The sequence below is a fragment of the Calypte anna genome, chromosome 3 (genome assembly GCF_003957555.1).
Source record: "Calypte anna isolate BGI_N300 chromosome 3, bCalAnn1_v1.p, whole genome shotgun sequence".
NCBI classification, from domain to species: domain Eukaryota; kingdom Metazoa; phylum Chordata; class Aves; order Apodiformes; family Trochilidae; genus Calypte; species Calypte anna.
In genome coordinates this window covers 38231267-38256258 of record NC_044246.1, presented here as the reverse complement: position 1 = coordinate 38256258, position 24992 = coordinate 38231267, and the positions used below count along the sequence as shown (strand labels likewise).

The 24992-nt window shown below is 40.8% G+C and overlaps 1 protein-coding gene across 3 annotated transcripts in view; it reads right to left on the bottom strand.

Moving 5' to 3' along the window:
• Positions 1-1272: 1272 nt before the first annotated feature.
• The window catches only part of ATL2 (atlastin GTPase 2), a 39942-nt gene continuing 16222 nt past the window's right edge, over positions 1273-24992 (bottom strand). The window contains exons 2-13 of one of the 3 annotated variants that reach the window (XM_030448746.1): positions 24490-24767; positions 19341-19475; positions 17888-17992; positions 16707-16757; positions 14516-14572; positions 13399-13491; positions 12979-13117; positions 11447-11574; positions 9150-9206; positions 7825-7896; positions 4659-5090; positions 1273-2621 (exon numbers count right to left, since the gene is read on the bottom strand). In XM_030448746.1, the coding sequence (XP_030304606.1) occupies positions 2502-2621; positions 4659-5090; positions 7825-7896; positions 9150-9206; positions 11447-11574; positions 12979-13117; positions 13399-13491; positions 14516-14572; positions 16707-16757; positions 17888-17992; positions 19341-19475; positions 24490-24767 (1667 nt within the window). In that variant the 3' untranslated portion in view covers positions 1273-2501. Of the gene's footprint in view, positions 2622-2673; positions 3134-4658; positions 5091-7824; positions 7897-9149; positions 9207-11446; positions 11575-12978; positions 13118-13398; positions 13492-14515; positions 14573-16706; positions 16758-17887; positions 17993-19340; positions 19476-24489; positions 24768-24992 lie in introns of those variants that run through there. The other 2 variants (XM_030448747.1, XM_030448748.1) reach the window with 2 other exon arrangements.

Genomic DNA, 24992 nt, shown 5'->3' with positions numbered 1-24992 from the left:
CTCAAAACCTGGCTCCCAAGCCCTTTATTCTACTTGCTGGCTAAGTAGATACTGGCACACTGGCACACAATTTCACCTTGCAATTGCAGCACACCGAACATGCAGCCCCTGTGACCTGAGCCCTCATTCCAGCTGGATGGGGGACAAGGAATGGAGTCCTCTCTCCCAAGAGGGCGAGAAATGGGGTTAACAGAGAAAACAGCACAAACGTGGCCAGAGAAAAACAGCAATCTGATGCCACATGACCAGCCCCCTTTAATCATCTATTTCCTGTATTTGCTTCTCCCAGAAACCACCTTGGCTTTTCCCTTCCCTACCTTTGATCCCTCCCACAAAGTCGGGGGTTTTTTTGCTTTAGTACTGCAAGTTCTTGGCAGAGTGTTCAGGAACATTACACAACCTTTTCTAGTCCTCTACTAGAAAGGCAGAATCTGGATAAAGCTTTCCAAGCTTCACTGTGCACACCATGGACAGAGTTCTGCTCTCACCACCACTTCAGGGCAAGCCAGGCATGCCAGGGCCTCAAACCTGACTGATACCTGCCCAGAGAATGCAAGCAGCAAAGGTAAGCATGTTCCTACAAGCCCCCTATGTGACACTTAAGTCACTTGACTAATAAAGAAAAGAGAGATTCGTCACAAAAGCATTCGATTAAATAACAGTATTTAATCTATACAGTTTGAGAGAAGATACCATAAAATGCAACATTCCTACCTCATCTTCAGCATCATTAACCTGGAGCTGAGCCCTCACCTCCAGAGGGCAGGCAACCACCACTCCCCCACAGTTCTTTATGGTACAAAAGTCACAGTGCAATTGCTTTAGTCCTAGACAAGATGATTTCTCTCACTCAAGAGAAGGGAGACTGATGAAGCTCAAATGTTGATGGAAATTGTTATCACTTAGGAATGCAAAAACAACTATTTGCACAGTCATGTCCAGCTGAAACTACAGCAGTTAATTATTTAGCTGCCTTTACACTCCACACACCCAAAAATGCCTTAGTTGATCCTGACTTAGTCAAGAGTGAAAATAGTTGGGAGACAGGATTCCAGAATGACAGCTGCTGGAGGGCAGAGGCTGACAAGAAACTCCACAAATCAAGAAGCGTGCTTTCGAATACCAGAATGCTTTAGAATACCAGAAAGTTCTCCTGTACAGGGGTGGGGGAACTGAGCTAGACAGATGCCATCCCTCAGAGACAAGCATGAGAGGAATATCAACTTCAATAGAAAACTATTAAGTACAATAGACAATTTGTTCATATAATTGTCAGGATAAGTATTTGACATAGTTTATGTAGTAGAATACATACTCAAACATCTTTTAAAAATAAACACGGATTTCATTTCATATATACACAACTGATTTTAATCATGTACTGAAAATAAATTACAGGAAATAACTTTAAAATGCAACAGAAGACAAGAGTTTCACAACAAACATTCCCACTGATTTTCCCAAGGGGGTGAGAGACTGCAGTGCTCAAGGCAGGTAAATATCACAAATATATCAAAAAAACTTCAAATTGTTGATGCATTCACACATTTACATGAGCCACAAACATTCCTTTACAGGGACTGCACTTAGCTACCACAGAACCAGGTTTTGCCATAAACTACAAAACTTTGATACAAAATCGTATTTATATATTTATATTTCATATACATGCCCTATCTGTGATTTCTTAAAAAATAAAAACTAAACACACTGTACAGACAATCCTAACTCATTGCTTGGTAGCTGTAGGCAACATTTTTGGATGGAATTTCTCCCCCAGTAGAATTAATGGCAATATTATATACATGAAGGCTAAACTGCAGAAACAGACAGCTCGGTTCTGATATGCACCTCCCTCGGGACCAGGTCTGCGAGTTCAAGGCAAGACACCATATGCTCCGACCCACTGCCTCCCTCACACGTCAGTTCTGCTGGCGGCGGCGTGAGGAACCAATACATGCATTTGTGTAACACTGGTATAAAAGGCAATAAAGCAAGATACATATTGTCATGTGGTGGCTCTAATGGCTTCACCAACTTGATGCACAGAAACACTTGTCAGAGGTGGCGAGGGGCTGCAGTGGAGCTGGGTACACCTCGCATGGGTCTGCTCATTGTACTTCCCTGAAATTGCTGCCTGCAGAGGAGAGAGTCCCTCCTGCTGTGAGACAGAGACTGCACTGACTCTGGGGCTGGGGGAAGATCCCTCCCCTGTGCCCCCACCCCCACGGTTCACCAGGACTATAGATAAAAGAGACACCCTCCCTCCCAGCCCCAGTGCTCTCCATGGCACCAGCTTGTCTTAGAAGCAGAGCACTGACAAACTTACTCTTCCCAGGTGATGGCAGCAATCTGTGAAGCCAGTCACACTAAACTACTTCTACAGTTGATTGTAAACTTTGGTTTATTTTTATTTTTTTTTATTATTATTATTGTTATTGAGTTCTCATGGTACAGCAAGCACGTCTAGGAGAGGGCAGAGTTGAAGAGAAGATGAACTGTCAGTCTGTCTTTAGTCTGGCATGGTGAGACACCTGCTCGGTCAGGCCTGCTTTGATAGAGTTTTTTACAGACTGCCTCAAATGATCCTCCATCAAATAATCACTCATGGGCTTCAACACCTGTGGAATGAGAAACGTGCAAAAGAAACAAAAAAATGAGGTAACCAAGGAAAATAAAATATAAAAGCATACAAAGAGATGAGACTTGAAATAATGAAAAAGCTTAGAATCTGACATGAACTGGAATGAACTGAAAGAGAAATGAGTTTTTCTGCTACAGTAATGAGATTAAATCAGTCACATGCTATGGATACAAGTGATATCCCTCCTATACAGCAGTATTTCACTCAAGTCAAACCACTTTACAGTTCCTAGAAGATGGATGTGCAATTCCATACCCTATATGCAGCATCAGTCTGGTATGGTTACAGCATTTATGCAGACCGGCCCAGACGGTCCAGCTTATTGTCCTACATGTGTAAGTGTGAAAACTTCAGATACATAAAGAAAGTTAAAAATACTGGCTAGTTTTTCTTCTTGTTATTGTTGGATGAGAGTCGCTGTCGTGGCACTGATGTAAGAGCACGGCGAATTGTTCGGCGTCTAAGGACTTCAAAGAGTTTGGAAAACACCTAAAACATGAATTCGGCTGTTAGGAAAAATGGCTCTTAGAAGGTAGCATAAAAAGCCCATCAATTCCAAAAAGGAAACTGATTGCCTCACCTTCCTAGGATTCCTCTGAAGCAAGGAAGGAAAAGAAAGGCAGAGATTCAGAAAAACAAATCACAAACCCACAACAGTCAGAGCGACAGGACGTGTCACGTGCACATTATTGGTGACGTGCAGCTGCAGTAACCCCAACAGCAAGTTTTTTCAGAGACTGCTTTCCTCTAGCCCACAAAAAGGCAGGGTCCTGCTGGCATCAGCCAAGTTCTCCTGCTTCCAGGAAAGTCAGTCAGAACAGCGCTTATGCCCTGTGGGTATCCTACAGCAACTACTACACATGGAACCAACACCTTCCACTTTCTCACTCTTCAGCCCCAAGCTCCAGAGCAAGAAGCTACAGTGATTCAGTGAGGAGAGCCTCAATTTTAATTGCTAGTTAGGGGAGCAACTCAAACTTTAGTACCCTGAGGCTCAATTTCCCTCTCCATAACAGAAATCCACTTTTTCTGCTCTGGTGTAACTCATAACCTTACCTGGCTGTTCAGATAGGTCTTAGTGTACTACTGCCTATGATGAGCCTTGAACCAAGTCATTCTTCAGATGCAGAAGAGAGCCCTTCTACAGAAGGCTCCTGTTAGCAATTTTTTTGTGCCTAGTAGGACCCATTTTTTAGTTCAGTGAGCTCTGTATTTCTAGTAAGAGCAGCACCAAAGTGTTTCCCTTTAGCTGGCATGGGGCATAACTACTCAGAATGCTCCAAACACTGCTTGTAAGAGTTGGTTAGGAATTCTCTACATTCTGTTTTATTGACACAGCTGTGGTCAGCTGGATTCAGGCAGCCAAAACCTCTGTACAGAAAGCTTTCTGCTCCAGCTTTCATACTCTTCCACTCAAGCCATAATTTCTTCCAGGAAGTTTTCTGCTTGGCAAGTATTTCTTCCAACCAGCAGTTGTACCAACTCAAGTTGTCACAGACAACACAAGTCTTCCTGAAGGAAAAGAACTGCTGTACATCCTCTTCTAAGATATTCTCCAAGTCCTCAGCCAGTTCTCTGAAGGTCTAATTAGACCCCTAGTGTCACACCATCAGGTGAGGAGAGGGAGGGCATCAGTGTTTGACTCTCCCCCTTTTCTTGGACCACACCAGATATTTTATCCCTCACATCCAGAGGGCAAATTTGTAACTCTAAGCATACCTTTAAAAGCAGAATTCCTTGCTATGAAAGAAAATTTTTAAAGAGTGCCTCGTCCAAGTCCCTAAAGTAAGGCCTTTAAGTAACCCTTTTCTGATAATACACTAGGATTGTTTAACATTCTCTGTGTGCAGCATCTCTGGCTGAAGATAACAGTCACACTTCAGAGATGATTTTCCCTTTGGCAGCATTAGCATTCTGCATTAGGTCTAGACCAGCTTTTCACAGCACTGAACAAAAACCTGTTTGATACATTTGCTCAAGAAAGGAAGATTTTGCAATAAAAATGGGTACCTACCTGTTCCCATATAACTTCAGCGATCTGATCAATGGCTGTTCCAACATCTCTGAATTCCCCAGAGTATTTAACGTATGCCCAAGTACAAAATGCTATGAGAGCCATCCCCAGCACGAGATTACAGAGGGTGGCTATGCAGTTCATACCAAGGAACCCAGTCAGTCCTGAGATTATATACATGGCAAGCATGACTGCAAATAGTGTGGCAGGGGTACGAGCAGCATAAAAGATGTTTTTTCCATCATTGTGCTTCACAAAGTTTGCATAGATCTCGTCAATTTCCACTTCAAGCTGTTCCTGGTAGCGCCGGCAGAACTCCTCCCCTCCCATCTTCTTCACCGAGCGGAACTGCCTGACAGCTGTCTCTCTGAAATCCTGGTGCTTCCGCTCAAGGTCCGATGGGGCAATGTAAGGCTTATCTCCCCCACAAACCTGTTAGAGAAATCAGAGATGAGACCATCACACCCTGAGTATCTTGGGCTGCACAGAAAGAAAAACTGCTCCTTACTACCAACCCCTCAAGCCAGCATCCTGCAGCTCTCTTGACTCCACAAGCTCTAGAGTCCTGCCTCAAGTGAAGCAGCTCAAGTTGCTTTGCATCATGGCACAGCAAGTGCCTCAACTGCCTGATCACATACAGAGCTACAGCACATGACTAAACTCATGCTTTAACTGTAACCTTTGGCTGTGCCCAGAAGGACAGGACACCAGCCACACGTATATTCCTGTTATGAAAAGGTGAAACAAAGGAACATCAGGAGGCAGAGAAAGCTTGGCTTGAGGAAGACTAAAGAGAACTCTGAAGGCCACAAGCCTTCTCCTCAGCTTTTTACTCCTCATCATCCATCTCAGTGACAGGGTCACTGTAGAACTTAAGGCAAACAGTGTAGATTTTGTCCAATTAAGAGGTCTCTTCCTGTTTATTGCTCCCACCAGAAGACATCATAGAACTTACCAGGTGACAAGAATTAACAAGAACTATCTGCTGACATCTTTATCTTATTCTTCCCTAAACTGTCCTCTAGGTTTGATTCTGATCAACTTGAGAGTGTGTTGCTGCTGAAGGGACAAGACCATGGACTCTCATCAATGGCTTATAACTGGAAGAGGGGAGAACATCAGGAGAAAATTCTTCACTAGGAGGGTGGTGAGACACTGGAACAGGTTGCCCAGAGAAACTGTGGCAGCCCCATCACTGCAAGTGTTCCATGTCAGGTTGGATGGGACTTTGAACAATCTGCTCTAGAGGGAGGTGTCCCTGCCCATGCAGGGGAGTTGGAACTACCTAATTTTTAAGGTACCTTCTAATCCTAACTGTTCTATGATTCTATGACTCCCTGGGCACCACTGATGTTGAAATCCACCATCTTCCTCTCCCACAAGATAAAAAATGGTTATATACCACAGACTTTTACTCTGCAAGACATTTCTGATCTCCTGGGGACTATGATTAGAGATGATCTAGGCCATCAGAGACATGTACACAGCAGATCAGCTCCAACTCTTCCAGACCCTCACCGTCAAACTGTGTCTGAAAACTGAAGATTCTTCCCATACACTATGAAACAACAGTCTTCCCTCTCCTGCTGCAAGGCAGTCTTATGACAGTGCATGCCATCTCATGTGTGGAGTACAGCAACCCTCTGCTGCTGCTGCTATCCCCTTCAGCAGGACAGACAGAAGTTCACTTGTTCAGAGTACAGCACTCCCTTTCTAAATGGCTTCACTGACGAGCTCCTTCAAGGCAAACCTCACTTTCAAGATCCTGACACCTCCTACTCAAGTTTAATGAGCATCTTTCTGCTTTTTCCATACTGAAGTCCTCCACATCTGATAAAACTCCCTGGAAAATGGCTGCTAGTCTCATCCTCCAAAATGGTCTTTTCACATGGCCCAAGGAGTGTGAAATGCTAGGAGCTGCTGATGCATCAAGACCACCACAGAAATTACTGCCATTGTTTCCTTATACTGTGTGACAGCACCTGTTGTTCATTACATTTAAGGTCATTAGGGGGACAGTACTTCAGTTCTGCACACTCAGCAATGGAGGGCTTTAGTTCACAAGAACTCAGAAGCTACATTAACAACTATCTTTACACAAGCCAGTCTTAAATGCAAAGAATTCCCACTTCTGTTCCTAAAAAACAAACTTTAGAGCTGAGTCATAAAGAACATCATCTGAGACATCTGGATAAAAAACTATTTGAAGACATTTAAGAGAACATCTGTTCCTCTTTACTCCTTGTCCCACGTAAGAAACCTGAAGATTACAGTATCTCAACCTCCACCAAAAATTCAAGGCAGGAAGGCAGACTTGGCATTTATAACAGACAACCCATTTACTATTTCAGATATTTTCCAAAATGGAAAAAGAGTCCCTCTACACCAGCATAGTGTTCTCAAAACAGCCTGCTAACAACTGGAGCTGGTTAGTCTGCTACCAGCATCAGGTTTTGCTCTAATTTCAAAATGGAAAGCTATTTCAGCAATGAAGACCAGAATTAAACTAGTTAGTGGGGAGCTCTGCTTGTAGCACATTATCACACCTACTGGTCTTTTCCAGTTATACAGTTTTACAATAAGATATATTTGTTTTCAGAATTTGCTATAAAAGCTGACATAACATTACACTGAAGTCAGTGCAGACATTCAGCTTGAAGTCACTATCCTTTAAGAGAAGTAGCAAGTAGGAAATTACATACAAAGCTTCTCCAGACAAAATCATCCTTCTATTTCAAGGTTTTTTAAAAAGCTTTAAAATAAATTTAATCCTTGCATTTTACAGCTAATGAATGACAATTCAGAAGCATGAGACTATAATACAAGAACTTACCCTTGCATGACCCTAGCCCACCAAATGTCTCCTCACCTGTTTGCCCATTTGATGTCACAGGATTTTAAGACATCTGCCAAGAGCAGCAGGGGCAACTAGCTGGTGGTATCTTAGAAATGTGTTCATTCCCATACCTCCCCAGCAATTTCTGTCTCAAAGAATTCTGGTTTTGCTGCATCAGACATCTAATCTCAGAGCAGAGTGCAGAAAACACAAAAGTACTGGCCCTAAGCTACTCTTCTCCATTGACACTCACAACAAAACTGAATACAACGTTAAAACCGAATGCCTGTATTTGTGTGTAGGCAATTAGAAAAAGTTGTGCCATCATACCTGCTCCATGCCTTTGCTGTACAAGTCTTTTGCTCCTGCCACAGCAGCAAGATTGTTTGCCTCAGCTGTTGCCTAGAAAACAACAGGCACCATGTATCATCACAGCATCACCAGGTAGTTACAATACCGAAAACACCTCCCCCCCCCCCCAACCTCTAAAGCTTCAGCTTGCCATGAAAACATCCCACAAAAAGACAAGTGAAGGTTAGCAATACACATTAAAACAGATTACTGACTGGGAGAATATGTTTTTCATCTTCATAGTACAGCTGCAGACAAACTCCCATGTGCTTTTACAGCCTTCTCATCATGAGTAATCTCTTCTGAATGCTCTATTCTAAATAATAGAGCTAAACTATTAAACATGTAGTCCTGATACATCACTACCTGTGAGGAAATCAGCAAGCTGATATTATTTCTGCATGACATATGTGCAGCTTTGGTGTCAACATTTGTAAGAATTTAAAACCATTTTCAAGTTGTGTCATGTCAGGGACAGTTACTCTAGCTAATGCTGCAAGATGTCATCTTCTGTATCTCCAAGCCATATTTATGGAAACTAAGTAGAAGAAATGACAGCCTTTTTCTCATTGTCACAAGTTTTCTGAACTCCCCTAAAAGTTTTAAGAACTGGTTCCCTGAAAGACAGGAAAAAACCCAGAACAGTCATGTCTTAATGAAATGACACAGAAAGCTTAAAAACTCCAAGTCCTACAAGCACAAAATGGTTAATGCCACCACACTTTGGTGAAAGCTCTTCATCCCTAACAACTCAAGGGTTCAACACGCAGCTTTATACAATCAGTTTGTGTTCAGATCCCTTTAAAGCTGATTACCACCTCTTTGGATCAACCCAGAAAAGAAACCTCAATACAGTTATCCAATCTAACAAATCCACATAGAGCAGCCCAACATTGAAAGACAGTGGCAACAGCTGTATTACTATAAGCCTTCTCCATTTTATCTGCTGCATCTGCTGCTAAAAGGTCTTTGACTATAGTCTAAAACACACTGACAAAACAGCAAGTTACAGGAAACACATGCTGAGAAATAGAAGCAGCTAAAAAACCCCAGCCAACCAGACATACCCCTGCTCCATTTGGTAATAGAACCAAGGGAAGACAAAATGTGTACCCCCATTTGTGGTACGCCTGTACGCAGTTTTTGTGGTACCTCTGTACACAGTTCAGTTGGTTTTCCAGGTACACAGCTCCTCTAAGAACTACAGTTCTGTATGCAGGAGCTTCAGACCCACAGTAGACATGATCTTTAGATGTGAAGAACCTAAAGTACACGTCATCTTATTTTAAAGAAAAATAAAATACCTGAAGCATAGATTTCGGATGAGGTAGTTCCTCTCCTTGATAGATTTTAATATAAGCCTAAATGAGAGAAAGAAAAAAAATTATTTTTTTCTATATGCTTATGATTTAGAAGAGAAATGATATAGAGCTCATAGATTATTTCTTTAAAATAACACTAAATATTCAATTTAACAAATTTCTTCATTTAATTCTGGCATTCTCAGTTATTCCTAGTGCTTTAATCCCTTTGCTCACCTGTGCATTTGAGGCTGGGGCCTAGCAGGGTAGCAGAGCACCTTGAGAAGATGGCCACAAATCTCAAGAAGCAACAGCTTTGACAGCATGTTCTGTGCCCTCAAATACATAAGAAGTTCTTTGCTTGGCAAGAAATCTTCACCCAAAACTGCAAAGATTACTATCTCACCCAGCCTTTCTGGCACACTATCTCTCAGCCTGGCAAGCGCTGTCCAAATACACCCTAGTGTTGGGAGAACCAGTACCTGTATTTCCCCAAATGCTTTGCTCCCTTGAAGTGTGGGAGGAAAAAACCCAAGCAGATCAAAGCATTAATGCAAACAGAGCTGAGCTGCTCAAACATTTCTGGAAGCCAGGCAGGCAGCCTATCCCTCTGTGCCCCACCCCACCAATCCTCAGGCATCCTTTCTTTCACCAGGGTTCAGAAGGCTGGAAAAGAACATGTCCTTCATTACTTCTTCTGCAGCCCACAAGATGCTCTGAGGCCACAGCTCTTTGTGACAGATTACCAGACAGAGCACAGCAGGCAGCATTTCAGTGCTTTGGTCAAGTTGTGCAAATTAGACCAATAAGGCCAGTCTCAGCCCCTCAGAGGCTAGGCAGCTCTTCATGCTACTTCTGTTCTACCTCTGGCCTGTCTATAAGCCTCTGCCCTGAGATTTTTCTCTCTGCAAAGGAGGAAAGAACAAGGTTATCAGGGTCCCTATATACCCAATGCTCTAGGTTGTAGGACAACCTAAAAAAATGTATAGTGTTATACAGGACTCTGTTCCCTTGACACTCCCCTTGCTTCTGAAGTCATTTCCTCCAAGTAAAAGCCCTCTCAGAAGTTTCCCACTCAGACTTTACAATCTTAGCTTTAGATGCACTGTCCCAAGGGAGCAGCCCTCTTTAGTTATGTAAGTACAGTGTTTCTGCAGCATCCTCCATGACTGCTCCCAGGCAGGATACAGGACATGAATCAGGTAGCTTTTCAGAGGTGGTTTTAAATTCAGTTTTTACAGAGGAGCAGTCCTTTCTAAACTGCTGTTGAACACACATTCCCCACACTATATAGGATCAGGACTTTAGCTAGAGAAAAAGTGGAGCAAAAAGCAGTGTGCAGCCATGTAAATACAGAAATGTAAATATGAGCTCCAGAGTGTTAATATTATGCTTATGAGAAGAACCATGACTTCTGCATCCCATATCATGTCTTTTCTTCAAAAGAAGTTACTTCAGTTTACAAGTGTTACAGTTCTGGTCTCAGATTCCTCCATTCATATAACTTCTTTCTTAACATCAGCTCAACTCTTGTACCTTTACCATGCTCAAAAGCAGTTATGCAAAATTAATGTCTTTAGGAATGAGTGCCACTTTCTCCTATGAGGTCAACTGCCTAAGTCATTCCCATCCAAAAAAAGGTTACACACACCAGACCAATTCTTGGTGATACAGAGACTGTGTTATCATGTTTCTGCTGGTGTCACCATGCGGCCAAAACAGCTCAGGAGTCTAACAGCTGCAAGTATCATACATAAATATTTCAGAGCATACAGTGGTGCTGCACATGCAAGTGTTTAGAAAGCATCTTCACTGCACGCTAAAAATTTAGAGGGGAGTATAAGAAATTTTCACTGCATACCTAGCAGTTGAAGAGCTGGTTTGTTTTGCTGTTTTTTGTTTGGTTGTTTTTTTTTTAATCTCAACCATCCCCATGAAGTCCTCTTAAAAAAAAAAAGGCAACATATCCAGACCAGGATTTCAAAGCAGAAAAAAAAAAAAATCTCAAATACAGCTTGAAGCAATTCAGCCTATATCCAAAGAAAATAGGTTCAAAACAAAACAAACAAAAAACAAAAAAACAAACTACACAATTCTGACATCAGTAGCTTGCTAAGAGCTGTACTGTTAGGAAGTTGTGTGCCAGTTCTGGAAAGTCAGAGTAATGAAATGAAAATAAAATTGAGCTGATCAGCAAGTGTCAGCCTAGATATCTTATCTTCTCTGGGAACAACATGCCCTAAAATTAGAATACTTTCTTTTGAGCCATTAGCAGAAATAATTAGTATGAGTTTGCTTACCTTGAAGTATTCTACAAGATCTCTACAGGTCACCTTGGATCCACTAATCTCTTTTTCTACCAAGTTTTCAGGGGCAAGGAGTAATGGTATCAAATTCCGCAGTTCCTTCTTAAAATCCTCATCTATATCTAGTAAAATTGATTGAATTCCAGGAAAAAAAGTGGTTAGTTTTCAATCTTCCCTTTGCTAAAGAAATATTGATAACCCCTGACCCTTTGAAATCCAAAACATCACAACCCTTCACTGCATTTTTAAGATATTTAAAGGCTTAAATACACAGTATAGCTTTAGTAACTTCTACCTACTCTTTAATCTTTAGACAGAGATAACAAGGTTCCATAGCCCTTGTAGTATTTACAGTGCCTTTCCCCAGTTACACCAGCATCTTGCACAACAATCCCACAGAGGTCTATGCTCTCTGGCACCCCACCATTGCAAACCCACTTTTCTAGCCCTTGCCATTCCAGCAGTGTGCCCAGGTGGTGGCCAAGAACACTAACAGCATCCTGGTCTGCACCAGAAATAAATAATAAGGCCAGCAGGAGTAGGGAAGTGATTGTGCCCTTGTATTAAGCACTGGTGAGGCCCCACATGGAGTAACTGTGTTCAGTTCTGGGCCCCTCACTACAAGGAGGACACGGAGTTGCTGCAGTGTGTCCAGAGAAGAGCAACCTAGCTGATGGAGGGTCTAGACCACAAGTCCTGTAAGGAGAAGCTAAGGGAACTGGGGTTCTTTAGTCTAGTGAAAAGCAGGCTGAAAGGAGACCTCGTTGCTCTCTACAGCTACCTGAAAGGGGGCTGCAGTGAGGTGGGTGCTGGTGTCCTCTCCCAAGTAAATAAGGATAGGACTAGAGCAAAGTTGGACCAAAGGATGTTTAGATTGGATATTAGGAAGAATTTATTTTCTGAAAGGGCTGCCCAGGGAGGTAGTAGAGCCACCAGCCCTGAAGGTATTCAGACAAAACACGTAGATGTGGCATTTCAGGGCACTGTGGTTTTTTCTGCGTCGATGGTTGGACTCTGATCTTAGAGGTCTTTTCCAACCATGACAATCCTGTGATTCCCTCTACTTGGGGACAAGCAGCAACTGAAAGAATCCTCCTGACTGTCTCTCACTGTGCCTGCATCTTTTATTTTGAAGTCATTCTAGTTCTGACCTTTGCTTTAGCAAGTTCTTACAAAAAAGCCTTTCAATATTAAGTGAAACCTTCAGTTTTGTGGTCTCCACTCTGGAATCATTACGTAATGACCTTTAAGTACGTTTCAAGTTAACAGATTACAATCAACAACTAGACACAGAGATACTTATTCCCTCTGCCTGCTTGACTCTCTACCTTTAAACCACTGAAAAGAGCACACAATAAACATAATTGGATTCTGTAGTTTCATCTTTTAGCCCTACATTTTTTAACAAAGCATTTCAATGCCAACCTTTCATTTCAATAGCCAACCTTTTCAGTGTTTAACTTCCATTATAAAATAACACAAATTGAATGATATGAATCAAGAACACACAATGAAAAGCTTCCTACCATTCAATCTCCCATCAAAATTTGGATTTGTTGCAACTTTAAGACCAGGGTGGGGCAACAGGAAACACCCAAGATTACTGAAACAGGAGTGAATATGCTTCCTTACATTCTGTAGCTCTTCATGTTGGTTTTGCTTTACCTGAAGAAAAAAAAAAAGGCAGTAACTGCTAAGACTATTGTAGTATTGCAATTAAGATGAAGTAGCATCTTAAATGCAGCAAGAGTCCAGGTGTGTGTTTAAGCTTTCATTCTTGAACCTAAAACCATCAAGTTCTATACTCCAGGACTCTGCACATCAGTAGAAACATCCTGGATGTATTTTGTTAACATTAAGAGTTAGCTAATCATATTACATCATCCTGACATTAAGCTGTCGCTTAAGTCAGAAGACCACACTAGGAATACTACTGCCTAACTTACCTGCAATCTTTTCTCCAGAAACTTTTTTCCTCCTTCCAATCCATAAGGATGTTCATAAGGATAACTCCAATCTCTAATTAAGAACATCAGCGTCTGCAACAGGAAGAACAGCAGTGAATGGCTTACATAATTTCACAGGTCAAAGACTCCATCACAGGTCATTATTTTAAATTTTTTTTTAAATACATTTCTAAGTTTGGCTGCTGTAAATGAAGTAACTTCCTAGTTTCGTGGTGCAAATGTCTGCTTGTTTAAAAAAGAAAACAACAAGAAAACCCCATGACCAAGCCAACACACCAAAAGCACAAATGTAAGTCACTCCTTATCTGAAAGGAAGTACCCAAGTGTCTCAAAAACATAGCTTCCCTGTTCCATTGGTTTGCGTTTTGCTATCCCACAAGGATTACACTGTCCTCTCTCCCATCAGCTGAAGACAGAAAACAAACCTTGACGTTACTCTTACACCAAACATGGTGCTTTACAAAGAATACATCTTGTCTGGGTCAACCAGAAGAACTTTAGGGGCTCAAACTTGCAACATAGAGACACAGAAGTCTTAAAAATCATCACTAACAGCAGTGGATTTTTAAAGATGATACTTCAGGATGAAAGAGATCTCAGTCTGTTTCCACTTGATAGAAACAGCCTCAAACCCTTCCCAGGCTTAGAAAGCATCAGGAAACGCTAGCAGTTTTGAGACTGCTAACACTGAGGCCAGTAACTTCAAGAAAATTAAATGCATCATAGCCCTTCCCTTCTCAGTGTTATTTCTTAGAAGCCACATAACCTTTAGTCAAAACCACTACCAAAGACCAACCACATATTTCTTACTTCATAATGAGTAAGAAGGCAGTGCTTAACTTTTCTCCTTAATGTCTGCACATCACTTGACACTTCCATTCATTTTATGCCTTACAACTCAACCACAAAGCTGTACTTGCCCAAAATGTCGTCCTTTTCAGCACTGTTTTTGCCAAGAAACACAGTGATAGGCAAAGCAAATTAATTCTGTAAAGAACAGACTAGCTTCAGCCCAGCTGATTACCTTTCATAAATTATCCCGAACTCACTTTATACACATTCAATGGCTTAAGATCCACTCAATACATATAGTTACCTGAAACGGCTTTTGGTAAATTTCTTCCATAGCTAGTCTTCCATATTCTGTGAACAACTGATAAAAAGAAGAGTGTTTAGGATGCCACATATTAAACACAGTTTTCTACTGTAAAATATTCTATTATGTCACTGGAAAATAAAGCATTTGAACTTAAATCCTGTCATGGGTTGAGAATAGCCAATATACCTCAAGAACAAGCACTCTGACCCTCAGTAAAATTCAGGAAGGAGACATTTCCACCAGCCTCAGAGTGCCATGCTGTAACTGTCAACACACCACAGCTCTAAGTGGCTGTCCTGTGGGCTATTCTCAGAGGAAAGCTGGCTGCATATCTCAGCAAGTCAGTGGCCAACATTTGTTTCCTAGGCTAAGGAGGTTAAGTCTGTCTAGCATTTGCCCCTTCATTTCCACAAAAGATTTATTCCTGAAATCTCAAGGAACTTGGCTACAGCCAATGTGTCAGACATTTAAATGCAAGCCAAGTTCAGCAGCCTCCCAGCTCTCTACTTCAGCTCATGACCTTAACTGCTAATTGTTCCTTCCTTCCACGATAAAGGCATGTGTCAGCTGTCTTCCTCTCATTGCTTTCACCACCTTTAATACCACCAGCAGCATTCTTCACTGAGGTGAATGGGCCAGACAAACCACAAGAACACAAATTACAGACTGTTCTGGCTGTTTCAGCAGAGGTAAATAGTGTCAGGTGTTGATCCATGCTAGCCCTCTTACAGATCTTGGATGTCAAGATAAAAAAAGCACTTGTGCACTCTAGAACCAGGCAACTACTCCCTTCTGCATTAAAACTAACTCCCAGAACATCTTGGGTAGACTTCATGGATTAAAGGACAGTTCCTCTAGTGTCAATCACAAGAGGATCTGAGAACCTGTAAAACTGATTTGACACAAAATTAACATCCCAGTTCTTGTCACCCTGAGCAAAAGAAGCTCTGAAATGGCCAAGCAGCCACATAAGACTGGCTCCTTTGATCCTAAACTCCCTATCCCATTCACTTCCCTGCTAGATGGAAAAGGCAGCCAGAGACATAGTAGTATTTCAGAACAGAAAATCATGTTAACAGAAATTCAGAATTTCCATCCCTCATCCTACAATTCCTTGCCTCAGCTTTTAATGCATGGGTGTCCCCTACCTACTGCACATATTTATCACCTTTCCCTTCCTTCCCTCAAATCTCCCCCTCCTGTAAAAGAAAGGAACTTATTTATTCACATTGCTCTGAGGCTGCCAAAGTTATGAAGAAAGCCTGGCTTTCAAATAATTAGCTGAGGCTTTTTATGTTTGCAGTGCTTGGTTAGGGTTTTTTTTTCAGGGTGTGGGGAAGTGCTGGCCCAGTGATAGAACTCTGTTAACTGAGAACAGTATCACAAGACTATGTTTAGTTAGTGCTCTTCTGCTCCCAGTATTGGCAGTCTTTTGCAGCACTGACCAAGACAGAAGTCCTTTCAATCAGAAGACATGTAAAACAGTTTTAAGCTGTGACAAGGTCATGGCCTGAGCACAGGCAGGCATTTGTTAATACACAAGACAGCCTTTAAAGCTACAGGTTTTAAGTTAAGGAGATAAGGTTCTTGCACCATTCACATAAAGCCAGAATTCCGTGGCCTTTGACCACAATGTTCCATTAGAGGATGAAAACCCCGCAGTAAAGAGAACAACTCTTTCCCACTTTTGTTTCTAAGCAGGGAAAAAACAAAACAAAACAAAAACCACTCCACAGTAGGGAATGCTTTTGGGTAGAAGATCATCTTTCTGCCCTGACCCAAGATCCCACATTTCTTTAGAAATTGCTTACAAAATACCATCCCCATTTTCCTATTTTAGGGGAAAAGGAGAAACACTAGAATTTTCTCATTAAGTACTTCCATAAATCATTTTCATTTCTCAACATGTCAGGAATTTCAGAACCTACCATATAAGGAACAGACTTTAGAAAGATAAGATTTAGCCAGTACTATTTTAACTCTGCACTGACATAGTAAAATCATCACAGCATCATTTGATAGAAATAATATTGTTAAAGGCAGGACTAGCTGCAGCAGCAGGTTGGCTTCAGTGGTTTATATGAAGCAGCAGGAAGGTTCCAAATTAGTTACATTAGTAGGAACTTCAAGAATAATGTCAGGAGTACCTGTTCAGTAGCAGCTTAATGTAAATGCAGCATATTCTCACCTGCAAATGTTGAAGGTCATCTTCCTGAATATTCTGGGACAAGTTGTACACCTGAAGAGAGTAAATGAATCACAGTGTAACATGAAACCATTATCTTACATTCTTGTAATCTTTTTTGGGCCTCTTCAGTTATTTTTACCCCCTCCATAAAAGTCTAACTACCCAAACAAAAGGCAGCAACTAGAAAGGAGTCACAAGACAGATCTCAAACAAAACTCACTTCCTTACACAAAATGCTAGGGACAAAAATCACTGTTGATTACCCTAAACTTTCTTAGAATAGTGCCTTTCCAAGAAAGCAAGCCATAAAGGAATCTGAGAAGACTGCCAAATGCTTAAAATCACCATCTAGGTGTGAGACAGGCAGACTGAGAAGGGCACAACTGTTTCCCATCCTCAAGTCCATGTGACCTAGGATTCAATGATTCAGCAGCTGCATCTCTGACAGAGAAATGACTGTGGGGTTAATTCACCAGTTTTTTTGCTTTCACATCTTCCCAGAGAAATCTGATTTTATCCTGGGAGCGCATGACTGTTTCAATAGCACAGTAAACTCAGATGCATTAACAACCCACAATTTTTCCACAGGAACAACACAAAAAAGTCAAACAGAGCACCCATCAAAAACAACCCCACAGGGCCAAAGTAAATGTTCTATATACTCCTGTTACTTTCATGATGTAGAATGCCTGGAGGTCACTAGTCATCCTTCAAAAACCTGCTCACTTTCCCACATACAAGGCAGAAGCTGAAATGTAGTTTACAGAGTAGCACAATTGTCAGAAGTTTAACAGTAGCAGCAAGTTTAAGTTTAGCTGATCACAGTCTAATTTCACTCCAAACTTTATCTAAAGTTTTGAAAAAGATTCTGTAACGTATCTTTACAGAAGCAGTTGCTACTTAGACATCTTTTTCTGGGAATTCCCCAGCTCAGTCAGCAACTTAATTCAGCTTGGCCTTGAATAACTGTGGTTCCAGATAATGTTGTCAGTACAGTATACTACTTAAATTTAAGTATGAAAAAATAATGAACAATGAAATAATGAGACATTAAATATGAAAGTTTAAATGATAGAAGAAGATATGGAGCCGAATTTTGAAGCATGGCTAGAGAGATCTTTGCATGTTCAGTGTAGAGGATTCCTACAGCTGCTGTTATTTGGCAGCACAGGTATTCTCACCTGGACAGAACTTGTCATGGTGCTCAAAGCAAAAACCGTTGCACAGTCTTTGATAGTGGATTGGCTATCAAAGGCACCTTGGGTATCCATGAGTAGTACAGCAACCTAGAGAGTTTTAAAGAGCAGCAACAGTTAAACAAATTGTCAGCATTTTCAAACTCAAAGCCATTGGGATAAATTCTGCTTCTAGTAAGAAGAGCAAGTCTCTGCCCCTATACCCACTTATTAAAACTCAGCCAGGCTGTCTGTGCACATGCCTATACACACCTAGAGCTGGGTAAGCAACCAGAAGAGCCATGTCATCAGCTGCAGGTCCTTGACCTTGCTACACACTAGCAAACCTCAGCCCATTGCGGGTACAGTGCAGAGTAACAGGCACAGGGCAGCATGGGTCATTAGAGCTAAGAAGGAGATGGTTACTTTTAAAAATATATTTTAAAAATTTTAGAGGAAAACAAGATAATTGATACTGACTGTCTGCTATGACAAGAAATGAAGTGATCTTAGTGACTAAAGTTAAACTCTGCACTTCCCATCTTTGGGATCTACTGCAATTCCCTTCTCTTTCAATTAGAGATGACTGACAGGCAAGAACAAGTGAGTGATTTGCCTCCAGAACACAGATTCTCACAACTTAACTGTTCTTTAGCCACAGAAATGTTTGGTTAGCTAACTTCCTGCATGCCTAAGCCACTGTCTGTTTAAGATCAAGGTCACATATTAATTGGTCATCAGATGTTTTCTCTGCAAATGCAAAGGGTATGATGAAAATTTAATAACCAAGACTTAATGTTCAGGAAAGTATGAATAGCTTTAGATACACCACTGGTAATGCAGAGTACTTATTTATTAACATTAACACTTTGTTTCAGCATCAAGGTAAAAACCTGGAACCAAACTTTGAAGTTAAACTAATGCAGACTTAAAAACTAAAATCACTAGCTTTGGTTGGAATACAATTAATGTCTTTTATCCCCCTGTTAGACTTCGACATTTTTCACAAACTACCTGTTAAAATATATAGGAGAGGCAGCTTCCAGACACTGAAGATGTTTCTAATACTTAAAGCCACACTTCACTAGAGCACAGCTACAAGCCAGAACACATTCTCACCTCTCCAAAATCTGTGTTTGTTAGAATTGTTCTTATCACAACATACATGGTATTTTGTAGCCCTTACAATTTTACAACATCCACAGGATAACCCACCCATCCGCCTAGACAGAGTAGACTTTGCCAAAACAAAGTACACTCAGAATGGGACTGTAGTTGGAGATCAAATTTTATAACCCAGAAGTAAAATTCATACTTGCACTGATAAAAGGTCTCCAAATGTCACGCAGCTACTGAATGCAAAGGAAAGTAACTGATTTTCAAACTGCCTCCATGAAACCCAAGATATACACACAGAGGCAAAAACCCTTATACGCATCTGTTTAAGTAAAGCACTTACCTTTGTTCCATTTGGTTTATCAATTACAAACACTTCACTCCAAATCTGAATGCCAGTGGTTTCCCGTTCACATCCACCTCTCCATGTAAACCCAGTCAATGGCTCATTATTTCCACCTATCCAACAAGAAGAAGTCTGAAAAACAAGAGGAGAAACTTACTTAAAAGGAAGGTCCAGGTGCTGTTGTTTGGGGGTTTGGTTTTTTACATGTTATGTTTTAGCAGACTTTCACATTGTTCCTCAGAGCTGACTGAAAATACATAAAGTATTAAGATGCAATGCTACTCAATGCTACTGTATGTTTCAGAGATCATCCACAAAGAAATAATGTTCAAGTCTACCATATTTCTGTGGTACCACAACTCTTTGGTGACTGAAGAGTTTATGTGCACAGCTCTCAAGTCTCAACCACTCAGAACAGCTCAGTTTTGTTTGTGGATTCCTCTTTGCACTCATGGTCTCAGTTGGGAGAACTCAAATACTGTCATAAATAGCATGTAATTTAACTACAAGAACAGAGCTACACCTCTGCAAGGAACAAAAAAACATGGTCTTGACTTAGTCCTCTCCTTTTCCCCTCAGAGATGTCAACTCCTGAAGCCAGCCAAGCATCTAAGCCCCTACACAAACAGAGGAATGAGACTCCAATACCAGCTTGCAGAAGCCAAAGAAAATAGGCAAGGGCCAGAATATCTGTACTTGTCTCAGTTACAAAACACTTTTTCCTAAGTGATTAGGATTCAAGAGTAAAGGTCATGTTGAGAGTTTGATACATGTCCATCAACCCATCCATGTTCAAATTGTATTGGCATGTTGCCCACTTTGGGAAAGGCTATCAGAGAGTCACGTACAGTTTGCAGCTAATATTTCTGGCTGGTGGTACTGGTACTAAGGCTCTCAAGGACAAGCAACACACAGAGCAGTGGCTCTCAGAGAGGAATCCAGCCTTTATATGAGCACATTTAACCCAGCATTGTAGTTTATGTACTGCTACTGTTATGAGCAAGTTATGGGCAAGAACAGGTTCCTTTAGGAAGTTTCATTGCCATAGATTTATATACACTGAAATCCTGCAAGAGAGAACTGGTACACAGTTAACAGTTTAACTGATGAAAGGGCTTAGAGAAAAAACTTTATTTCACAGTCTAGAACACAGAATGCTGGCAGAACAGAGAGAGTCATTTAACGAATTTGCCTCTGATTGCACAGAAGAAATTGTCAGCCAGGACAGTGTGCTCTTTGAGAAGGTCAAATTCTCAGGTCACTAGACTATAGTCTCTACCTTCCTTACTGACTCCGCACTGGCAAGTTTCAGAAAAGAGCTCAGCACACATCTTCTTCACACCACAGAAAACAGCATGAGCACCCAGGGGCTTTACAGAACAGAAATACATACTACAAGTAAGTGAAACTGCATGTTTCTAAGGGGAGACCAGAAAAAAAAACCTGCACACATTCCTCATGCCTAGCAAGCCACAGAGCAAACTAAACCAAGAAGCAAAGTTCTAGACCAGCACTCTCCCAAATACTAAGTGCACATCATTCAGCTCTACTAATTGGATGAGAAACAGCAAAAGTCAATTACATGAGCAGATAAAAATTCAGAAAATTAACACAGACATACAAGTGAAGGTCTTATAATAGGTAGGTCATTGTGGTTTTTTCTTTTCTTTCTTCACTGTTTTGTTTTGGGGGTGCTTTTTGTGGGGTTTTGTTTGGGTTTTTTTTTCCTTTAGTACTTTTTTTCAGGATTTTCAGGATTTGTTTATTTGCCTGGTTCATTTGGGTTTTTATTTTGTTTTGCACATACACTTCTACCAGCAAGACTACAAAAAACTTGGATAGCTTTCTCCAGGAGCTTTTTATCCCAGGAGGTGCTTATGCATCCACTAACCACTCTAGAAATTAAAACCTGAGGCCTGCTTTGGACTTCAGTACAATCCAGGATACAGTTTTGGAATGCTGAATCATATTTCTCAGGTATATGACCATGGATTGTAGCTTTTCACTTCTAAAAAAGAACCTGTTACATTATTCCAGAATACGTTCTTCTTGCAATTTATACAAGAATACTTTTTCCCTGTTTTGGTCCAGAAATTATCCTTATTTGTAGCAATACAGATGAAAAGAACAAAAATCTTTCCACAAGTCCCTAAATGAGCACTAGATACTACCACATTTGATCTCACATGTGATTCATGTCACCAGAGACTTTGGTGTCTTAACAGGCACAACTGCAGCTGAAGCTGCTTGAGAATGATGCACTTAAGCCAGTCTGACTGACCTTTGCATCAATTTAAAAAACACTTATCTTACTATAGTTCTCTTTCCTTAGTTAAAACTCAGTATCTTAACAGTCTCCAGCCACCAAGTTGGCTTGAAGGATATTCAGGAGATGGAAGGAGGAACAAGAAAACTTTGTACCTACAGGAAAACAAGCTAGAAGTTACACTACAGATTTGTATCAGTAACCTAAAAGATAACCTTTCTGAATATATTACACAATAAGGAAAGGACCAAGGCAGCTTTATTTGCACAGTGCCATTAGTATACAGTGCACCTTGCAAACTAATAGAAGCTTAGAAGTTCATAGCTCTAAACACCTTTAAATCTAAATTTACCAGCATTACTGCACCCAACTCTTATTAAGACTTAAACTGCAACAAAGATCACAGAATCCCTGCAGCAGCTTGCTGAGTACACACTGCTGTTTTGTTGCAAATTATTCTGTTCCATTCTGTTCTGAGCCATCATAACAATATCAGTGCTTTAAATGAGATGTCCACCTCCCTGAAGCTAAGTGACCTATCTCATCCATGCCAAAATCCTACCTGTGACTTCAACCAGCACAAGTGAGACCTTCAGAATTGTAACTTTCCATATGACCTTCAGCTCTTGGTTTAAGACAAGAAAATGGACTTCTGAAGTACCTTTGAAAGTTTTTCAGCACACATTAATTCCCACAGGGGAGGATATCATTGGAATGGGCTGCCCAGGGAAGTAGTGGATTCTCCATCCCTGGAGATATTTAAAAAGAGACTGGATGTGGCACTCAGTGCCATAGTCTAGCAACCGCAACGGTGGTTCAAGGGTTGGGCTCTATGATCTCTGAGGTCCCTTCCAACCCAGCCAATTCTATGATTCTATGATATCCCAGAGTTACTTGGGTAGTGTAGTGTACAAACTGAATACACATGGTTTAGTATTTTGTGATCTAATATTTAGTTCACAGAAAACAAACAGTTGTCATTAAACCTGACTGAAGATGGACTGATCAGACTAAAGAGTACTGTAAAACTATATAAAAGCCTCCCCTACAGTACTGAAATTTGCATAAGTATAGAGAATACAGTTTGACTTAACACAAGTCAACAGTGCTCAAAAGAGGAGGCATTGCACTTATCTTCTTCTCATCCTCAACTCCTGTCAGTCAGTTTGCAGAAACTCTGACGCTTGTCAAACTCTTTCTCTAAGCCAGTTTACATCACTGAGCTGGCAGGAAAACAACTTGGCAAACTGCAATGTCTCCTGATGGATCATTGAGTTGGATCAGATCAGCTAAGGTCTTACAAGAATTTACAACTTCAGATTGCAAATACCAGTCCAGAAGCAGCATATGAAGAGAAAGACCTCTCTTTTGGTAAGAAGTAGTTGTTACAGTAGATGGCTAAGTTTACCTTATCTTCAACTTAAATGAAACAAATGGTATTTTGAAGGACACCTACAGAAAACTGAAAAATGATTGCACAATAGAGGGAACAGAGAGGCACAATATTACACAAGGCTGAAACAGTGTTTCAATGTGTTTTGCTTTATGAACTTTTGTTTTATTTCACAATCCCAATGTTAGAATATTTGCTTAAAGCCCACCCCTTCTATTTTTGGAAGGAACTAGCAGTACCATCCACCATCTATCTGAGATTTCTGCACTTCTTGGGAGTTCAGGTTTTTTATTTGTTTGTGGTTTGCTGTTGGCTTCTTTTGTTTTGTTTTTAGTGTAAACAGCACATTAGAGGGGTTTTATATACACACACACACACACAAAAGGTCTTCCACTGAACAGCTATATGAATGAAACTTTTATTCCCTCCTAGTTCTAAAGAGTGGTAAGAAGCTGGGAGCACCAGCTTGCTACTCTGTATTCCTCCTACTATATCCTCAGTGTCTTTCTTACAGAGCTCTAGGCAAATGAGTGAGAGGAATTCAATAGCAGGCACTGCTGGGAGTGAGAGAAAGGAAGCCTTCATTTGCCAGCTACTAACAGCTTCTTTGTAATATTCCCATATTTCCTATAACTGCAGGGTTCATCTTGATTTCTCCTCAAGTCAGACAGTACAAAGGTAAAAGACACTGTCCTGTTGAGTTTCTGCTACCATTAATTCCGTCTTAGAAGAACTGCGACTGAAAAAGGAGTAAGTTTAGTTTAAGAGCTTCAAAAAGCAAAAGAACACCAAATTGTCCATATTCACTCAGCAGATTAAAACAACCTGTGACAGGCAGATGTGCATATGAATACGTTCTCTGTATCAGCCTGAAGTTGTAAGTATAGCAGACACAAGACAACACCAGCCAAAAGCTAAAAACTAATGGAATAAATTACATTTTGGATCAGACATTCAATAACCAATGACTTCAAAGTATTTTACATGTTCCTGGATAATATTCAGAGACATGTTCCAAGGAGCAAACAGCATACTTTCTCCCTTTTGCCATACCTAACATTTTAGCAGAACTGGTAGTTCAGCAGCTACCTGATAAGGCTCTTCTTTTTGCAGCAATGGGTCAGATAGTGCTACAATATGATTTCAGGGTATCAATTCAAAATTCCTCCAAGCCACCAGTTGGATGAGTTGAGCTTCCCCAAAACTGAACTAGAAGACCACCGTGCTCCCTCATTCAAGTTTTTCTCATGGCCATTTACCTCAGGACACCAATAAATTCCCTTGGTAACTGCAGAAAAACTTTTATTGACGAACTTGTCACTTAAATACACTTCAGAGAACAGTAGAAACAGAGCAGGTGGTTTACCCATCCCCTAATCAGCAAGAGAAATTTGACCTACTATATTTGTGCTCAAGTCAATAAAAAGAGGTTAAATACTAAAAAAACAAACTACTTTTCTCTTGCAAGGAAAATCCAAGTTACTCACCCTGTTATACATATATCTAAGCATGAAGTCCAGCAGAAAAGATTTTCCTTTGCGGAAAGCTCCTGCTACAGACACAACTACTATGTTAAGATCTTTGATGTGTTCCTGAAGCAAGATTTTTTCCAACGCTTTTTCATCCAATTCAAAGTTATGGTCATCTTCATGAGCAAGAACAATCTGTATGGGACACGGCTTATCCAACTCCACCTCATCATCTGAGTCTGGCAGGGCATCTGAGTCTGGCAGGGCATCCTCTTCTTCTTCTTCATAATGCTTACCTGCAAAATGATGAGTTACAATACATAAGTCATAGATTAGGGCACTAAACATTTCTTTAAAGTGAGCTTTGAGCTGAGCTTTCATTCCCACAGCAGCAAGAGTGCTCCCTGGGAATGCACATGGGCAGACAACAAGATCAAGAGCAGTTCCCCATCCATTTTCATCAGCTTTGCATGTAGTCTGCACTTCAGGTCTTCAGCATTCTCTGCATTTTAAGAAATCAC